Source organism: Vanellus vanellus (assembly GCF_965231255.1).
Source record: "Vanellus vanellus genome assembly, chromosome: 19".
Classification (NCBI taxonomy): domain Eukaryota; kingdom Metazoa; phylum Chordata; class Aves; order Charadriiformes; family Charadriidae; genus Vanellus; species Vanellus vanellus.
The window spans coordinates 9,347,143-9,361,042 of NC_138924.1; the positions used below are offsets into that span (position 1 = coordinate 9,347,143).

At 38.8% G+C, this 13,900-nt stretch overlaps 1 protein-coding gene across 3 annotated transcripts in view; it reads right to left on the bottom strand.

Annotated features, from left to right (window-relative positions):
• TRIM37 (tripartite motif containing 37) overlaps window positions 1-13,900 on the bottom strand; it is a 31,118-nt gene that overhangs the window by 16,962 nt on the left and 256 nt on the right. For all 3 annotated transcript variants that reach the window (XM_082492880.1, XM_082492879.1, XM_082492881.1), the window contains exons 2-10: window positions 12,369-12,470; window positions 10,974-11,014; window positions 9,453-9,569; window positions 8,100-8,187; window positions 7,136-7,258; window positions 5,653-5,776; window positions 3,740-3,807; window positions 1,442-1,566; window positions 19-69 (exon numbers count right to left, since the gene is read on the bottom strand). In XM_082492880.1, the coding sequence (XP_082349006.1) occupies window positions 19-69; window positions 1,442-1,566; window positions 3,740-3,807; window positions 5,653-5,776; window positions 7,136-7,258; window positions 8,100-8,187; window positions 9,453-9,569; window positions 10,974-11,014; window positions 12,369-12,470 (839 nt within the window). The remainder of the gene's footprint in view (window positions 1-18; window positions 70-1,441; window positions 1,567-3,739; window positions 3,808-5,652; window positions 5,777-7,135; window positions 7,259-8,099; window positions 8,188-9,452; window positions 9,570-10,973; window positions 11,015-12,368; window positions 12,471-13,900) is intronic.

Consider the following 13,900-nt stretch of genomic DNA (forward strand, 5'->3'; position numbering starts at 1 on the left):
TTTAAGATACATTCTTACCTGAAGTTTTCCAAGACAAACGTCGTTGAGTCATAGGCTGGAACCAATTCACTAAGGAGGGGCAGAAAAATTAAATAAACTAGAGCTTAATAACATGGCATTAAAAATCCCAACTTTGGAACCTTCAGAAGCATTTAAAATTGTTTAGGTCACCAGAGCCACTGAAATTCACTAGGACTACACGGGGTTATTTCAGCCCTTCTGAAAGTTCCATTTATAAGCCTCTCCCTGCAATACCACACACACAAAAAAATTATGTTATGAAAGGAAGAGCAACCAAAAGTATTTAAGAGGATTTTACCTTTTACCTGATGGCTAATAATCTCTTAATATGGTGAATTTTTAAGGTAAGACTCTGGTGGTTCTAGAAAAGATGAAACTATTGCATGGCTGAAAATACAAAGCTTAAACGGTTTGTGTTTCAGAGCAGGAGATACCTTACTGCCACTGGAAAATTAATAGTCAGATTTAAACTCTCCTCAGAGAGGCATTTAATTATTCTTTTCAGAAAACGTGTCATGAGAATAGTTTTGAGATTGCATTTAAAAGCAAGCCAAACTGATTTTTGCTAGTAAATACACAATTATTCGAGGAATTCTTCTAAAATTTCTCTTACTTTCAATTTTGTGGACATGCTTTTCAGCCAGCTATCCTAAACTCTCAACAGAGTTCCTCAGAACCCAGCACTAGCAGCATTCTCTTTATGAAGAATTGTGTTATGAAGTGATTTTGGCTATATATTCAGAACTAAGGTGACCTGCACAGGCATCTCATGAGAGCCTAGCAATTATATACTGAATGACCCAATAATAAGAGAAAAAGGACAAATCCGTAAACTAAGTGTAAAGGAGAAAAAAAGTTGTCAGCTGGAACCCGCTTTCCTGACCTCCCAGCAGGGACTACAGACATAAAATAAGCCCTGCTGGAACAGAAAAGCCTACTTGCGGCGTAGGTTACTAAGAGGAGCAAGTTAAGCAGTTTACCATTTTCAGTGTATAAGCCCGGACCCAAATTCAGTCAGAGAGATCAAGTTTAACACAGAAATTAACAGAATCATGTTACCCCACAGATTACTATTCCCATTGCTCCTATAGTGGAGAAGCATGACTGCCCTTCGCTAGAGGCTGGTATCGGACCACCTCTGCAGCAACCCGTCCAACAACCACCTATTATCCACTCTTTCAAATTCACATGTCAAAATACAGCAGTGCTCTCCTGTCCTAGTTTTATAAGAGGCTGATGCACACAAGAAAACATCTACCTCCCAGACTCACTGGAACATCCTCCTCCATGTAGTGGTACAGTAAAATGGGAAGAAATAGTCTCCTCTAAGTTACTTTAAATATTTTTTAACAAGCAAAACAAACCTTTATAAGATGGCTTTCAAGTTCAAACTACAAGAGAAAGGAAATACGATGCTTACCTTGTAAAGTCTGGGGGGACAGGAGTAGTGACAAACGAGGCCATAGGTTTCCTATGAACCTGCTGGAACATCATCAGGATCTCTGAACTTTTGGATATCAACTCACTCTTACTGCACGATCGTAACTATATGGGGAAAAACAAGAAAGAAAAAAATACTTGTGTCACTAGTAGAAACCATAGGTTTTGACCACTTTTGTTTTTAAACAAATAAATGGCATGTCTATCACAGCTTCAGAAAGATTACCCCCAATGCAATGTAAAATGAAGCCTGGAGGTTTTGGGTGTACTTTTCCCTCCCCCCTATTTGTTTGGTTTTTATTTCCCTTGAAACTGTCAGCTCTTAAGACTAAGAATTTGCCTATGATAGCTGATGGTCGTGCGTTCTAAAATTTCTGTTAGGAAATTAAAATAGATATTCTAGTTCTGTCCCGCTCCAAAGCCTGTGCAGCCCATTTGGGAAACCCTGAACATTTAAGACTCCATGCAATTCTACAATGAAAGTTACAGCAACTACTGTGTACTTCACTTAGGTTAATTTAGATAGAAGATGTCTGATTAATACCAAATCACATCTGTTACTGCGTTTAGGCAACAATAACAAAGTAAATCAATCTGGAGAGGAAGCTTAATTAGCCGTTGGGATAATTTACTCAAATACATCACAACACAGCGATACAAGCTCCTGTGACATTAGACAGTTCTTTTACATTTCAGTCATTCCTTCACTGCTGTATTGCCAAGCGCTCTACTTTTTTTATTCATCCAAATTTGAACAAGACAAAGTCTATATAATCTTAAATAGGCCAAAAAAAACCCCACTTCAATCCACTTCATTTGAGATATCCTACAAAACCAGTGTAATAACAAAGGTCTTTTCAAAATCCGGAAAAAAAAAAAAATCTAATCTTCCACATTCCTTGAATAGCTAGTACTGTATTTTTCTAACCCTCTTTAGTAAAGAAAACAGATCTACTCTGCTTATTTATACTTTAAACATTGGAAAAACAAATCTTAGACTTACATTCAAACTTTGTCAGGCTTGTACTAATAAGTACATTTTTAAAGTCACATTTTTGCTATGAATTCTTCAAATAATTCTATTACTTCCACAGAAAGAATAGGAAATTCAAAGCTTCTCTTGACAAATACATACATGATGACTTTAAGTAGTAGAGACATACGCAGTTGCCAGATGTCTGCATCTTCTCACAATTTTTTTAGTTAGCAAGCTTTTCCTCCTATTTCAGAGGGACGAGTAGTCATGTTTCACTAGTACCAATTTTTTATTATTTTAATGTGGTGTTTTTTTCTGCAGAACAGCCAATCTGCACGGTTGCATACACGCTGCTATTCAGGATTTAGAAGGTCTTCATTTGGGCTGCACCATAAGTAATTTCTGAATGATCTATACACAGAAAGCTCTCAACAAACAGACAAAAAACCATGCTGATGCATGGTATGTAGGAGCTCTCATCCTCCTGATGTCATCGATTATTCAACTAAGACATTCTGTCATAGGTATGAACAAGGAGAACATGATAATCGCTGTGATAAAGCCAGCTTAGCATTCTTGCTGAGTCAAAAGCAGTGCAGGGAATGAAAAAGGAACACAGCTCAAGAGGCATCACTCAAAGAAGCTTAGCCCCCATCCCCAACCTAAAACATCAAACCCTGCTCAAAGATAATTACTGGATACAGTAATGCTTGAAGGAAGAAAACCCTTCCATTTCCTCAGAATTTTTCAGGGCAAGTACAATCAAGCTCTGCAGAACTTGAATATTTCATTCACAAAAGCTGAACTTGCATAGCTAGAAGCAAGATGAAAAAAGTGATACCATTTCATCTTCTTGGAAAGACAGGTGGACAGGAATAAAAAAAAAAACCTAGAACCAGTTCAGTTTCCCTTAAAAGCACAAAAAGAAATAGGACGGTTTTGTTTATTCTCCGTTTATAGCCACCACTATTCATACACAGTTGGCAGCAGCAGAACTAACAGAATCTACCCACACAGTCTAAACGCTAAGTTACCTTAAACAAACACATAACTGTAGTTTTACACGATATTGCTATTAATCCCTGTACTCGTTTTTCAAGCAACAGAACACCTTTCATTATTTCTGGAAGACATGCTTGTTTTTAAGAAGAAATTGTGCAACGTAGGGCCGCTTAAATGAAAAGATACCCTCAAGCTCTGTCCATCAATTAATAGTTTAAAAAGAAATTAAATAAGTAAAAAGAAAGACCAACTGAGGAGGAAATCTATATAACACAACATTTCAGCTCTTTTCATAATCACCTGATGTTCCACTTCTTGAAGCAGGGATTCCAGAAGTTCAGTTTCTTGAGTAAGCGATGTCTTTTGACCTGTTTAGATAAAGGAAGCCATGTTTAAAAAAAAGACATGCTCACTGGATTTTAAGAACTTGTGCCCCCCTTCTTTTTTTTTTTTTTTTTACACCTGGAAACTGCCCCAAAAGCTACTAAGGTAAAGGATTTCTAAATATACCAAGGTTGATTGAGAAAGCATTTTAAAAACAAGCCTACGTTTTTAATTAGAGCTGTAGTGAAGAACTCACTTGAGGTTAAGACAGTAATGAAACATTCTTTGTGTCCCAGAAATAGCAGGTTTGTTGTTTTGGGGTGCTTTTTTTTTTTTTTTTTTTTGACAAAAAAGCAGGTTTGACTTCACCAAATTTGCTCTCATCCAGACAAGTCTCTCTCATATATTAGGTGACGCTTTTCTCCTAAAAGCCACCATTTCTCTTGACTTTGATGTTTGTGTTTTCTTCATAAAAAAGAATAAACAACATTTAAATGTGCTTGTGCATTTCAATTGGCATGAAGACCATGAGGAGAAAGAATAAAAAAAAAAGTCGCATTTGTCTGTTTCCTATCATGAGGACTTTGTCTCCATCATACATTACATACCTGAAGAATGTTTGGCAGTCCTTAGAAAAAAGGTGTTACACAGACAAAACGTTAACCTTAAGACACTCTACTACAGCTTTAAGACTGATCTTTAATCAGTACACACTAAACCAAATATTGCAACTGACAACTGTATTCAATACAGGCACAAAATACGTATGAATCCTGGATTTAATTTAAAGCAAACATTTTAAAGTAATTACATGAATTTTTAGAGGAACTTGAAATGCAGGTAATATACATTTATTATGTTGTTTTGGTTTTAATGGAAATGAACTAAAAGAATAAATCCAAGCATTATCAATGTTAAGGATATTTTCCAAGCATGAGCATTTCAGGTTTTCTTAGGTGCGCGTGAAGATTTCAAGCACCAGAAATACATCTTCAGCACAGCTATTTTATTGCCTTAATTTTATTTCTGAGACAAGCACACAGACCCTTGAGCTTGTATATATTTGTCTGTGAACTTTGATCTACTAGTTGTATACCTTGCAAAACTAACGTCACAAGTATAACATTTTGAGAGTGTCTAAAGAGACCAATACGCCAAGATGCCGTCACCTTTTAGTATGTGCTCCTATGCACTACACTAATGGAAGCACACAGGACAGATGCAAAATTAGCTGAGCATAGCATGGACAAAGTTATAGCCAACTGAGAAATATTCTGTCCTTCTCATTGAAAGCTACACTTAATTTTTAGTAGTGTTGCTTCTGTAAGCTTCAATACCTGTAAGCGTACCACCTGTCTTCTCACCGCTACACCAAAGGAGAGCTAAAGTGACCAGTCCCTGCTCAGCAGAAGTGTCAGGAACCAAATGAGCAGCTCTGGTTCCAGATGCTATGTTCTTCATATGCAGACACGGCTGCCTGTATGTACGGGTCCAAACTGTTGCTCACCAGACATGTCATATAGACGTCTAGCTTTTAAAAATTATATTAAAAGGAGTGTAATCTGGCATCTTTGTAATATATAAAGATGGGACTTCTCAGCTAACACAAACGGTGTAAAAACATTTTAAGTGAAAGGTACTAAACATCTTCCAATTAGATGGACATGTTCTCCAAGTTGTTATACAGGAATTTCTAACAGAACATAACCAGGTTACATCTAACAACTTAGAACTACGTAACTCACTAAAATCTTTGCTGTAGGTAGTTTTCTGTCAGCAGTTAACTTGCTTAATACCATAAAGCGTTTAAGGGCAAGAAAGTTTCTCAACAGATGTACACGTTGTTAATATGCTGTTCATTTTCATAACAGATCAGGCAAATTACCTACCCATTAGTGTTATGAGCTTATTCTTCAGCTGAGTGTCTAACCGGGCAATCATCATCTCCACTGCATTCCTGATTTCCCGAACTCGTTCATCCTTCGCACTACGCACTGCCTCCACATTCCTCTCCTAAAACAGGGTTCAGGAAAAAAAAAAAAATGCATGGTGAGAAAGCTTTCACGCTTTTGCACGTTTCACCCATTTACACGTTGACTCCACTTGCTCAGATCCCAGAAACACCTACGCCTCCCTTGAGTTCCCTCCAGACCTATTTTTCTTTGAGGAAAAAAATAATCCTGGTTTTACTGAAGCTTGCATGTTTAGAATAAGAAAATAGGAATGAGTTTTTAGATGAGCTGTATTACAAGCTATTCCTGTTGCCAGTTGTAAATATCCTTTTACTGAACACGTAAGTGTGCCCTCTGGTGGGTGACCAAAGGTTAACAGTAAAGTTGAGCAACGTTTTCTCATTACATCGAGATTTGTCATATGGGGATTCTTTAGTATCAAAATTTGTAAATACAACTGCCAGTCTGTAACTTGAGCAGCAAAGAAAAGTCACCTTCTGGGTAACAAGAATAATTTGATAAAAAATATGCCCTTCACCCTGGAAGGTGAAGGCAGCGATCCTCTCAACATTTTACAAATACTTCCAAGTAGCCCACCTGGTGATGTAACCATCACATGCGAGCTGAAGCAGAGCTAACCTACCATTGCATGTGGCAAACAACTACCTGAACAATAGCAGACAAAAACCCATACAAAAACTTGTTTTTAAAAAAAACCCCAAACTTATTTTATTTGCACAAAGACTACAGAATAAATGCAACAGCGTTCGACAGAACACAAAAATAATCCTTCCTAGAACATAAGAAACTGTACTGAATTGTTGGAATTCCCACTGAAACTGCCAAAACTGACCATGTTGATATTTGGATGTCTAACACGTTTAGCCCTCTGGGGAAGAAAAAGGAGGTACACAAACTTCAAATCTCTAACTGGTGAGCTGCTTTACAGCCCACCCTGTATGCTCCAATATAATTGTAGTTTATTCTCCTAAAGAGAAGAAAATTAGCTTTATTAGAATAAAGCATTTTTATACTTGTTTATCATGCCAGACTGCACTTTCATAAGTGTTTACAAAACATATTTCAAAGGACTGCACCACTCTAGCTTTTAAATAGCACGCACCAAAACAAAAATTCCCTGCTAGCTAACTCACCTCTTTTTCTGTGTGGCAACTACAAAACTAGTATTGAGAATATGCTGATTTTTCTATATTGTATAAAAAAAGAGTATAACTAACAAGTAAAAATGTCTCTCTATGGGATAATCTAATTACCTTCAAAGAAGCAACAGCTTCTGAACAGGTACTGAAAACATCCTGAGCATGTGAAATGGTGTACTATTTCCATTTCCCACTTTACAGTTCTCCTTTGACAATGCTGCACTACAGCAAAACAATGTTATATTGGATAAATTTCTTACCACTTCTTGCACCAAACTGATCAATTCCATGAGTCTTCTCCTAAGCTTTGCCACTTCTTCATTTACTTTTGTAACATGTTGCTCATAGATTTCTGCCAGTGGCTTAAAAGTATGTCCTCCGTGCTGTTAAAATTAAAAAAAAAAAAAGTGGGGGAAGAGGAGGTGGGGAATAAGAGTATCTCATTTTAACTTTATTCCACTCCTATTAAATGACTGAAAGAGAGGGGAAGAAAGCCTCCTAGTGTATCACTCATTTTGGAAAAGTTCCAAAGCAGATTGTATGTAGGAAGTCTGTCTTTCACATCCCTTCATAAGTCACGAATTCAGCTCTCATACCATCAAAGCTTCCTGTCAAGAGTTATTTGGAGTCTCAGCAGTCCTCCAAAAATAAACTGCTTCATTCACTGTTCAATTCCTTAACAAATCAAATAAGGATAGAAGGGCTATTCTATTTTTATTATTGAAATACCCTTCACAAACAAAGGCAGCACACTGTTAACCACTTACATTCCAAACAACGACAGCAGTCCCAACTTGAAATACTCAACTGTGCTACTAATACAGCTTCGAAGATACTCAAGACTACAAGCCAGGACAGTTAAATAACATAAACGTTATCTATGTTTTCCGAGAAAGACTTATTCCTTTGCCCGTAAAATTCTCTCCACCATGTAAAGTTTGTCCAAGACATCATGAAGTTTGTAACAAGGAAGGCAATTCCAACATCCTTTAGGCAAAAATTCAATTTACTTCTCCAATTATAAACAGAACGTATCACCTTTCACAACCAATGTTCACATGAAGTTATAAATACACATACACCTACAGTATTTGCATGGCAATTCAATAGTCATAACAACAGTTTCATAGCATTTCTATTTCTTCAAACCGCTGTCAAACATAATGCTTGCAGCCTCTTATTGTAATATACCATGTGCACATAAGCAAGCAAGTCTCTTCTTACCATTCCTCCCCAAAGCGCACACTGGTGGCAGATACACTTCTTACAGGTCCAGCAGAAAACACTAAGCTTTTCATGATGATTTTCACACCTTCACACACAAAAAACAAACAGATATCATCAACAGAAAATAGCTATGAATTTTCTGCAAACTCAATTTAACATTCTTACTTGGTTTGCCAGCCAATACTGAGAGTAAAACACAAAACATCAGCAAAGTTTTGCAAGAAGAATACTTACAGTCAATAAAAACCTTTTGTAAAATAAATGTTGCTCTTAATACTCTCAGGAAGTACTTCACAGAGATAGAAAGTATATTACTAAAATTGCATTTCTACCTATCAAATAAATGATATCACCAATGAACCCAGCTCAGAATTCCAGAAGTTAATACTTTCACATTGTTAAAATCCTAATCATACACAACTTAAAGTAACTACGGAGCAATGTCTCATAAGCTTTTTGGACAATCTGATCTTTGCAATTTCTTAAAATTCAGGAACAGTATCAATTAACAAACTGAGCACAGACCAGGCCAGACCTAAAATACATGCCTCTCCCTTCCCCCTCCATTAGGATTCAGGAACTTGGGGAGGAGGCAGGTATAGAACACATAATTAGTCCCTGTCCATTTTTCAATGCTTCTTCTCACACTTTTCTCCTCCAAATCTCCAGAATATATCTTAACACACGTAACAGCACTGGTAATGGCACAAAACCAGGAGAAAAGCCTGCTGAGAAAGTACTGACAGCTGCTCCTAGGAAGAGTGTATCAGAAAATACAGGAGGCTCCAAAGACAAGGAAGGAGAATGAATAGCAGTAACGTGACAGATACAGCAATAGTAGTGCTTTCTGTGCAACTTCATATATTTTCTTTGATCTCAACCTGGGTTTGTCAATTACAGTTTTGCAAGGGACTAGAAGATACCTTCTCAGAACAGCTCCTCTGCTTTAATGTGAAGAGATACCAAAGCAGCACCACAGTCTTAATGGGACTGCCAAATAAGCAAGTCATTGAGAGGAGATTTTATTTCAGATCTGTAGTCACTAAGAAGGGCTAAGAGCCTTAAGAAGTATTACTACCCTTCCTATTTCCCATATCTCTCATTTTAACTATATTGAACTGAACTAGAAACAGTTTTCTAGGTAAAGACACTGAAGAACTTTTCTTGTTCCGTTAAGTATGACAGAAACGAACTCCAACTTTTAGTCAGCAAGAAAAAAAACATTGCTTCTGTCTGCTAAGCACCAGCACAATTCAGCTTTTAAGTAAAAGTTATCAGTTTGTTCCCCAATTATAATAAGCTGAAATTAAAAGCCCGCAAAATGCTTTATGTGAAGAATGCTCCATTTACTTGTCTTTTTCATTTTCTTCGTGCTTTGTGAGATTGCAGAGTTGAAGTGTATCAAGCTGTTGTGTGACCTCTTCTGCCCAACGACAGTTTACAAGCTCTCGTAGCTGCAGCGGGGCTCTGCAAGAGGCATTGTTAGAGTTAGAGCAAGAACTAAGCTCCAGGAGCTAAAAGACAAGCATTGAAGTAAAACCAGTTCATCAATTCTACACTATCGGAAAAGTCAAAGGCAAAAAGCTGAAGCTGTACTGGTTATTTCATAAAGAGAAAAAAAAAAAAAGAAAAAGAAATGTAATGGTGTAAGTCCATTAAAGGGGGCCTACAGAAAAGGTGGAGACGGAGTCTTTATCAGGGAGTGTAGCAATAGGACGAGGGGAATGGTTTTAAACTCAAACAGGGTAGATTTAGATTAGATACTAGGAAGAAAGTCTTGACTGTGAGGGTGGCGAGACTGGCCCAGGTTGCCCAGAGAAGCTGTGGCTGCCCCATCCCTGGAGGTGTTCAAGGCCAGGTTGGACGGGGCTTGGAGCAACCTGGGCTGGTGGGAGGCGTCCCTGCCCAGGGCAGGGGGGTTGGAACTACATGATCTTTCAGGTCCCTTCCAACCTAAGCAAATTTCTATGATTCTGTGATTCTATGATTTGCTCGTTTGGGAGCTGGGGGGAGGCAGGAACCACAAGGAACCACCCCACAGTGAGATACAGAATAGCTACATGGGGAACCTGAGAACTATTTCCAGATTTCTTGATAGGTTCCTGGATTACACTGGGCAAATAATTTCATTTCTCAGTGCTTCTTCAATTTCTCCCATTATTCACCTGTCCCCATTGCAGAGCTTCAATTATCCCCTTTGTAAAACACAGATATATTTACCTCCTTGCAAGCATTTTAGAACTATTGATCAAATACTTTAAAAGCTGAATATTAAAAAAGTTCTGCAGAAATGGTTGGTTAGTTGTTTTTAAACACCTCCCTTCCCTTAGGGGAAAAAATATGCTACCTTCCCACTTTTGGTCTATCAAGAGCTAGAATTGCTAGGTACTCAAGGACTAGAAGTGCTAAGGGGTGCCAGGGCTTGGGGGGACAGGGTGGGACACTGCATTAAAAAAAACAGAACAAACAAGACATTGTAGCTACCTCTCAGACTAATCTGCAACACATAAGGTTAAGTCTCACAAATTATAGGTATAAAAAAAATACACATTTCAGTCTGAAAACTGAAGTTTCTGGAGTCTGACTCCTGCGTTCCAAGGGAATACCATCTAGTTACTGTTATCACAGTGACTACGTGCACTGAAAACAGCAGTGCAATAGAAGAACAAAGATCTTCCTTAGCTTGTCACAAAACTAGAACATATTTTAGAATAAGCATTATACCAGGGTAAATTTTTATAGTAACAGCAGGCAGGCCTCTAAAAATCAAGCTTACAAATTTAGCGCAACCTGCACTGAAAAAAGACCGCCCATAACAGAACAGTACATCCAATTCCTGATAATTTACTTATGATATTAAAAATACCTTACCTACAATGAGGGCACTGAGCTCTTTGTTCAGTCAGCCAACGCTATGAAGGAAAAAGGAAAAACGTTTTTAAAGAAACTGTAAGAAAAAACCTGCAAGCAAGCACATTCTATCATTATTTAGGACTTCTTTTTATTACAGCCTTCCTATATTTTCCCTTTTTTTACAGATTTGTATTGTAATTGTTCAACCACTTCGTCACAGAAGAATCTGCTATTTATGTCTTAGTAACAAAGCAACCACTTTTCTTTAGCTGTCAAAAACACTTCAGTTGAAATTATACAGAGAATTTTGAGGTACCAAATACTCCATTAGAAACCACACACCTGGCACAGCCTCCCATAGTCAGACTAAAGAGTACGTGTCAACAAAAGAAAGCAAAAGATACAGCAAGCATATTTTTCAGAGTCTAAATTATTAGTCTTCAAGGTAACTTATTTCTTCATCTCAGGCTTTTTATAGGCAAGTTAGATACCTGCAGCTCAGTGATCAAATCCACAAGGATCTTTTGAATGTTTCTCTTCCAGAAAGCTCCAAAGACAAGTAGCTCAGGAAAGAAGTTCATCTGCCCACTACAACTTACAAGTGTGAAAGCTCAGCAGTTGAAGGGCTTATATTTGTCAGCTCGTGACTACATTTAAAGATTCTCATGAATAATCTCTCACCACCCAGCAACAATATGTCATCTAACATTCTCAATATGTAACATGAATCCTTCGCCTATAGTTCTTGTCGCAGCTTTCAAAGCTAATCATGATTGTGCTGATTTCTGGAAATACCACCTGAGGTCTGAAAGTCTCAGCTGAACCCTCTCCCACCAGAGTAACATAACAGCATCCAGATTTGGAACCGAAGCATTACACAGTGGTAACCATGACCTTAATAAATGAATTGAGGTACTTTAGCTGCTGCTTCAGCCTGCTATACCAGACTCCCTTGAGAAAGATTTAGCCTGTATCTGATCACATCATACTAGTTTGGTAAGCATTTTAAAACATCTCCACGGTGACAAGAGGTGACGTTATGACCTCTCAGTGCTCCATACTGACAGATGCAAAGTCAGCATTTGATTCCTGTTCCAACTTTTGTCTTCCATACAGGCATCAGTGACTCTCATAAGATGCTGAAGAAGGGATCATTATACGTCTATTTCTTAAAAGCAATTATCCCAGATAGTCCCTATAATTAGCACTACCAAATGCAATGCACAGCCTGCCTAGTCTTCCCTCAGAGTGTCATAAAAGATTTTGAAAGGAAAACTAAAGAGCACAGAGCAGGAAAAAGTAATCTTCAGAACTCCAGGAAAAGGGGCAAGAAAGAAGCAAGAGTGTGTTCGTAAGATCAGTAGTTTTTAAGTTCATACGTTTGCAAGAATGAACTATAATAAGCAAACTCACCCGAATACAACTGAAACAGCACAGCTTGGAGCAATGAGGACACAGACGTGCATCACGCAATTTCTCCATACAAATAAAACATCGGAATACTTCAGCAATGCTCTGCAAAGGGTAGATTATCACTATTGTTAAGCCACATACTTCAAACATATCAGAGTTGCATTTATTTTCCAGGCAGTCTGCCAGGTTTCATAAATGCTGCCCCATTCCAACCAGCTCTGGATAGTGCATCTCAGAGTGAGACACAGTCAAACACGATGGCTCTCCTCCCCACTTTCTCCTACACTACAACAGCTCTCAGCATCTGTTTTATAACATTATTATTCTTCTTTAAGGAATAGTTTTCTTCTTTGGTTTATCTTTTTCCAAGAGGGCCTTTCTGTAGCCAAGATACTATTCCTACTTGTGTTCACATGGGATTGAAGAGTTGCCCGAAATAACTGTGCTGCACCTGCAGATTCTGAACCCATGAGTTTCAATGTACCGGCACTGAACCAATTCAAAAGAATGGTAAGTACATGTATGTATTATACAGAACTCTAACAAGAGGGATTGAATTAGGGCATTTATTTTTTTTACTTTTAATACTTAACATTCTTTTAAAGTCTACCATTAGCACTAGCTCCACAATTTCTACACTCTCTCATGCTCCATTTAATCAATCTTGGCCAATAAAAGTGTAATTTAACTTTTTTTTTTTTTACTATACCCAATTGAAAAGAGCGTTTTGTTCTAGAATACAATCATCTCACCCCTCTCCATTCCGAAAATGAGAAAGGTATTCTGAAATGCCAAGGGATGTTTGTTTTCCACAGTGATGGATTTTTCACTGATAAAGAAATTTTACATTCCGTATTGTATAGGAATTAGATCTTTTCTGGCTTTAACTATGGAACTTTGAAAGATTCCTCAGACAGACTAATTTCCCCCCCGCACACACAGTTAAAATTATAAACTAGCACAAAAGCGAGGTGTATCTTCAATATACAGAAACGACAGCATCTCCCGTACGTTAGTGTCCTCTTTAATGGTTGCAAACTATTAAAATGCAACACATGCATTTACAGAAGTCATCCCACAAGGTCTTTTACAATCTTCTCCTGCCTGGCTGCTGTTAACAGGCCCGGCAGCAGCGCTCCCAAGCCGTCGGGGTTACACACACCGTGCCTTCAGGCCCGCCCAGGCGGGTTCTGTCAGCGCCAGGTCTCCATCCTCCTCCGACGCTCCACCGGTTTATTTTCTACTTTCAGACGACGGAAAACAACCGCGTGTCCCCTCGAAACGCCACCTCCTTGCGGCCTGTTCCCTGCCTGCCCAGCTCCCTGCCCGCCGCAGAGCTGCCATCTCCCCGCCGCCCCTCAGGCCGCCCGCCGCCCGGCCTCCCTCCGCTCACACACGGGAGGGGACCCGCCGAGGGCCCGCCGCCGGCCCTCCCCCCTAACCCGCAAACAGGCTACGGTGCCCGGTCCCAGACTGCCGTTGCAGCAGGGGCTCGGCCCCACCGCTCGCCCGTTCCCCGCGGAGGAGAAAGC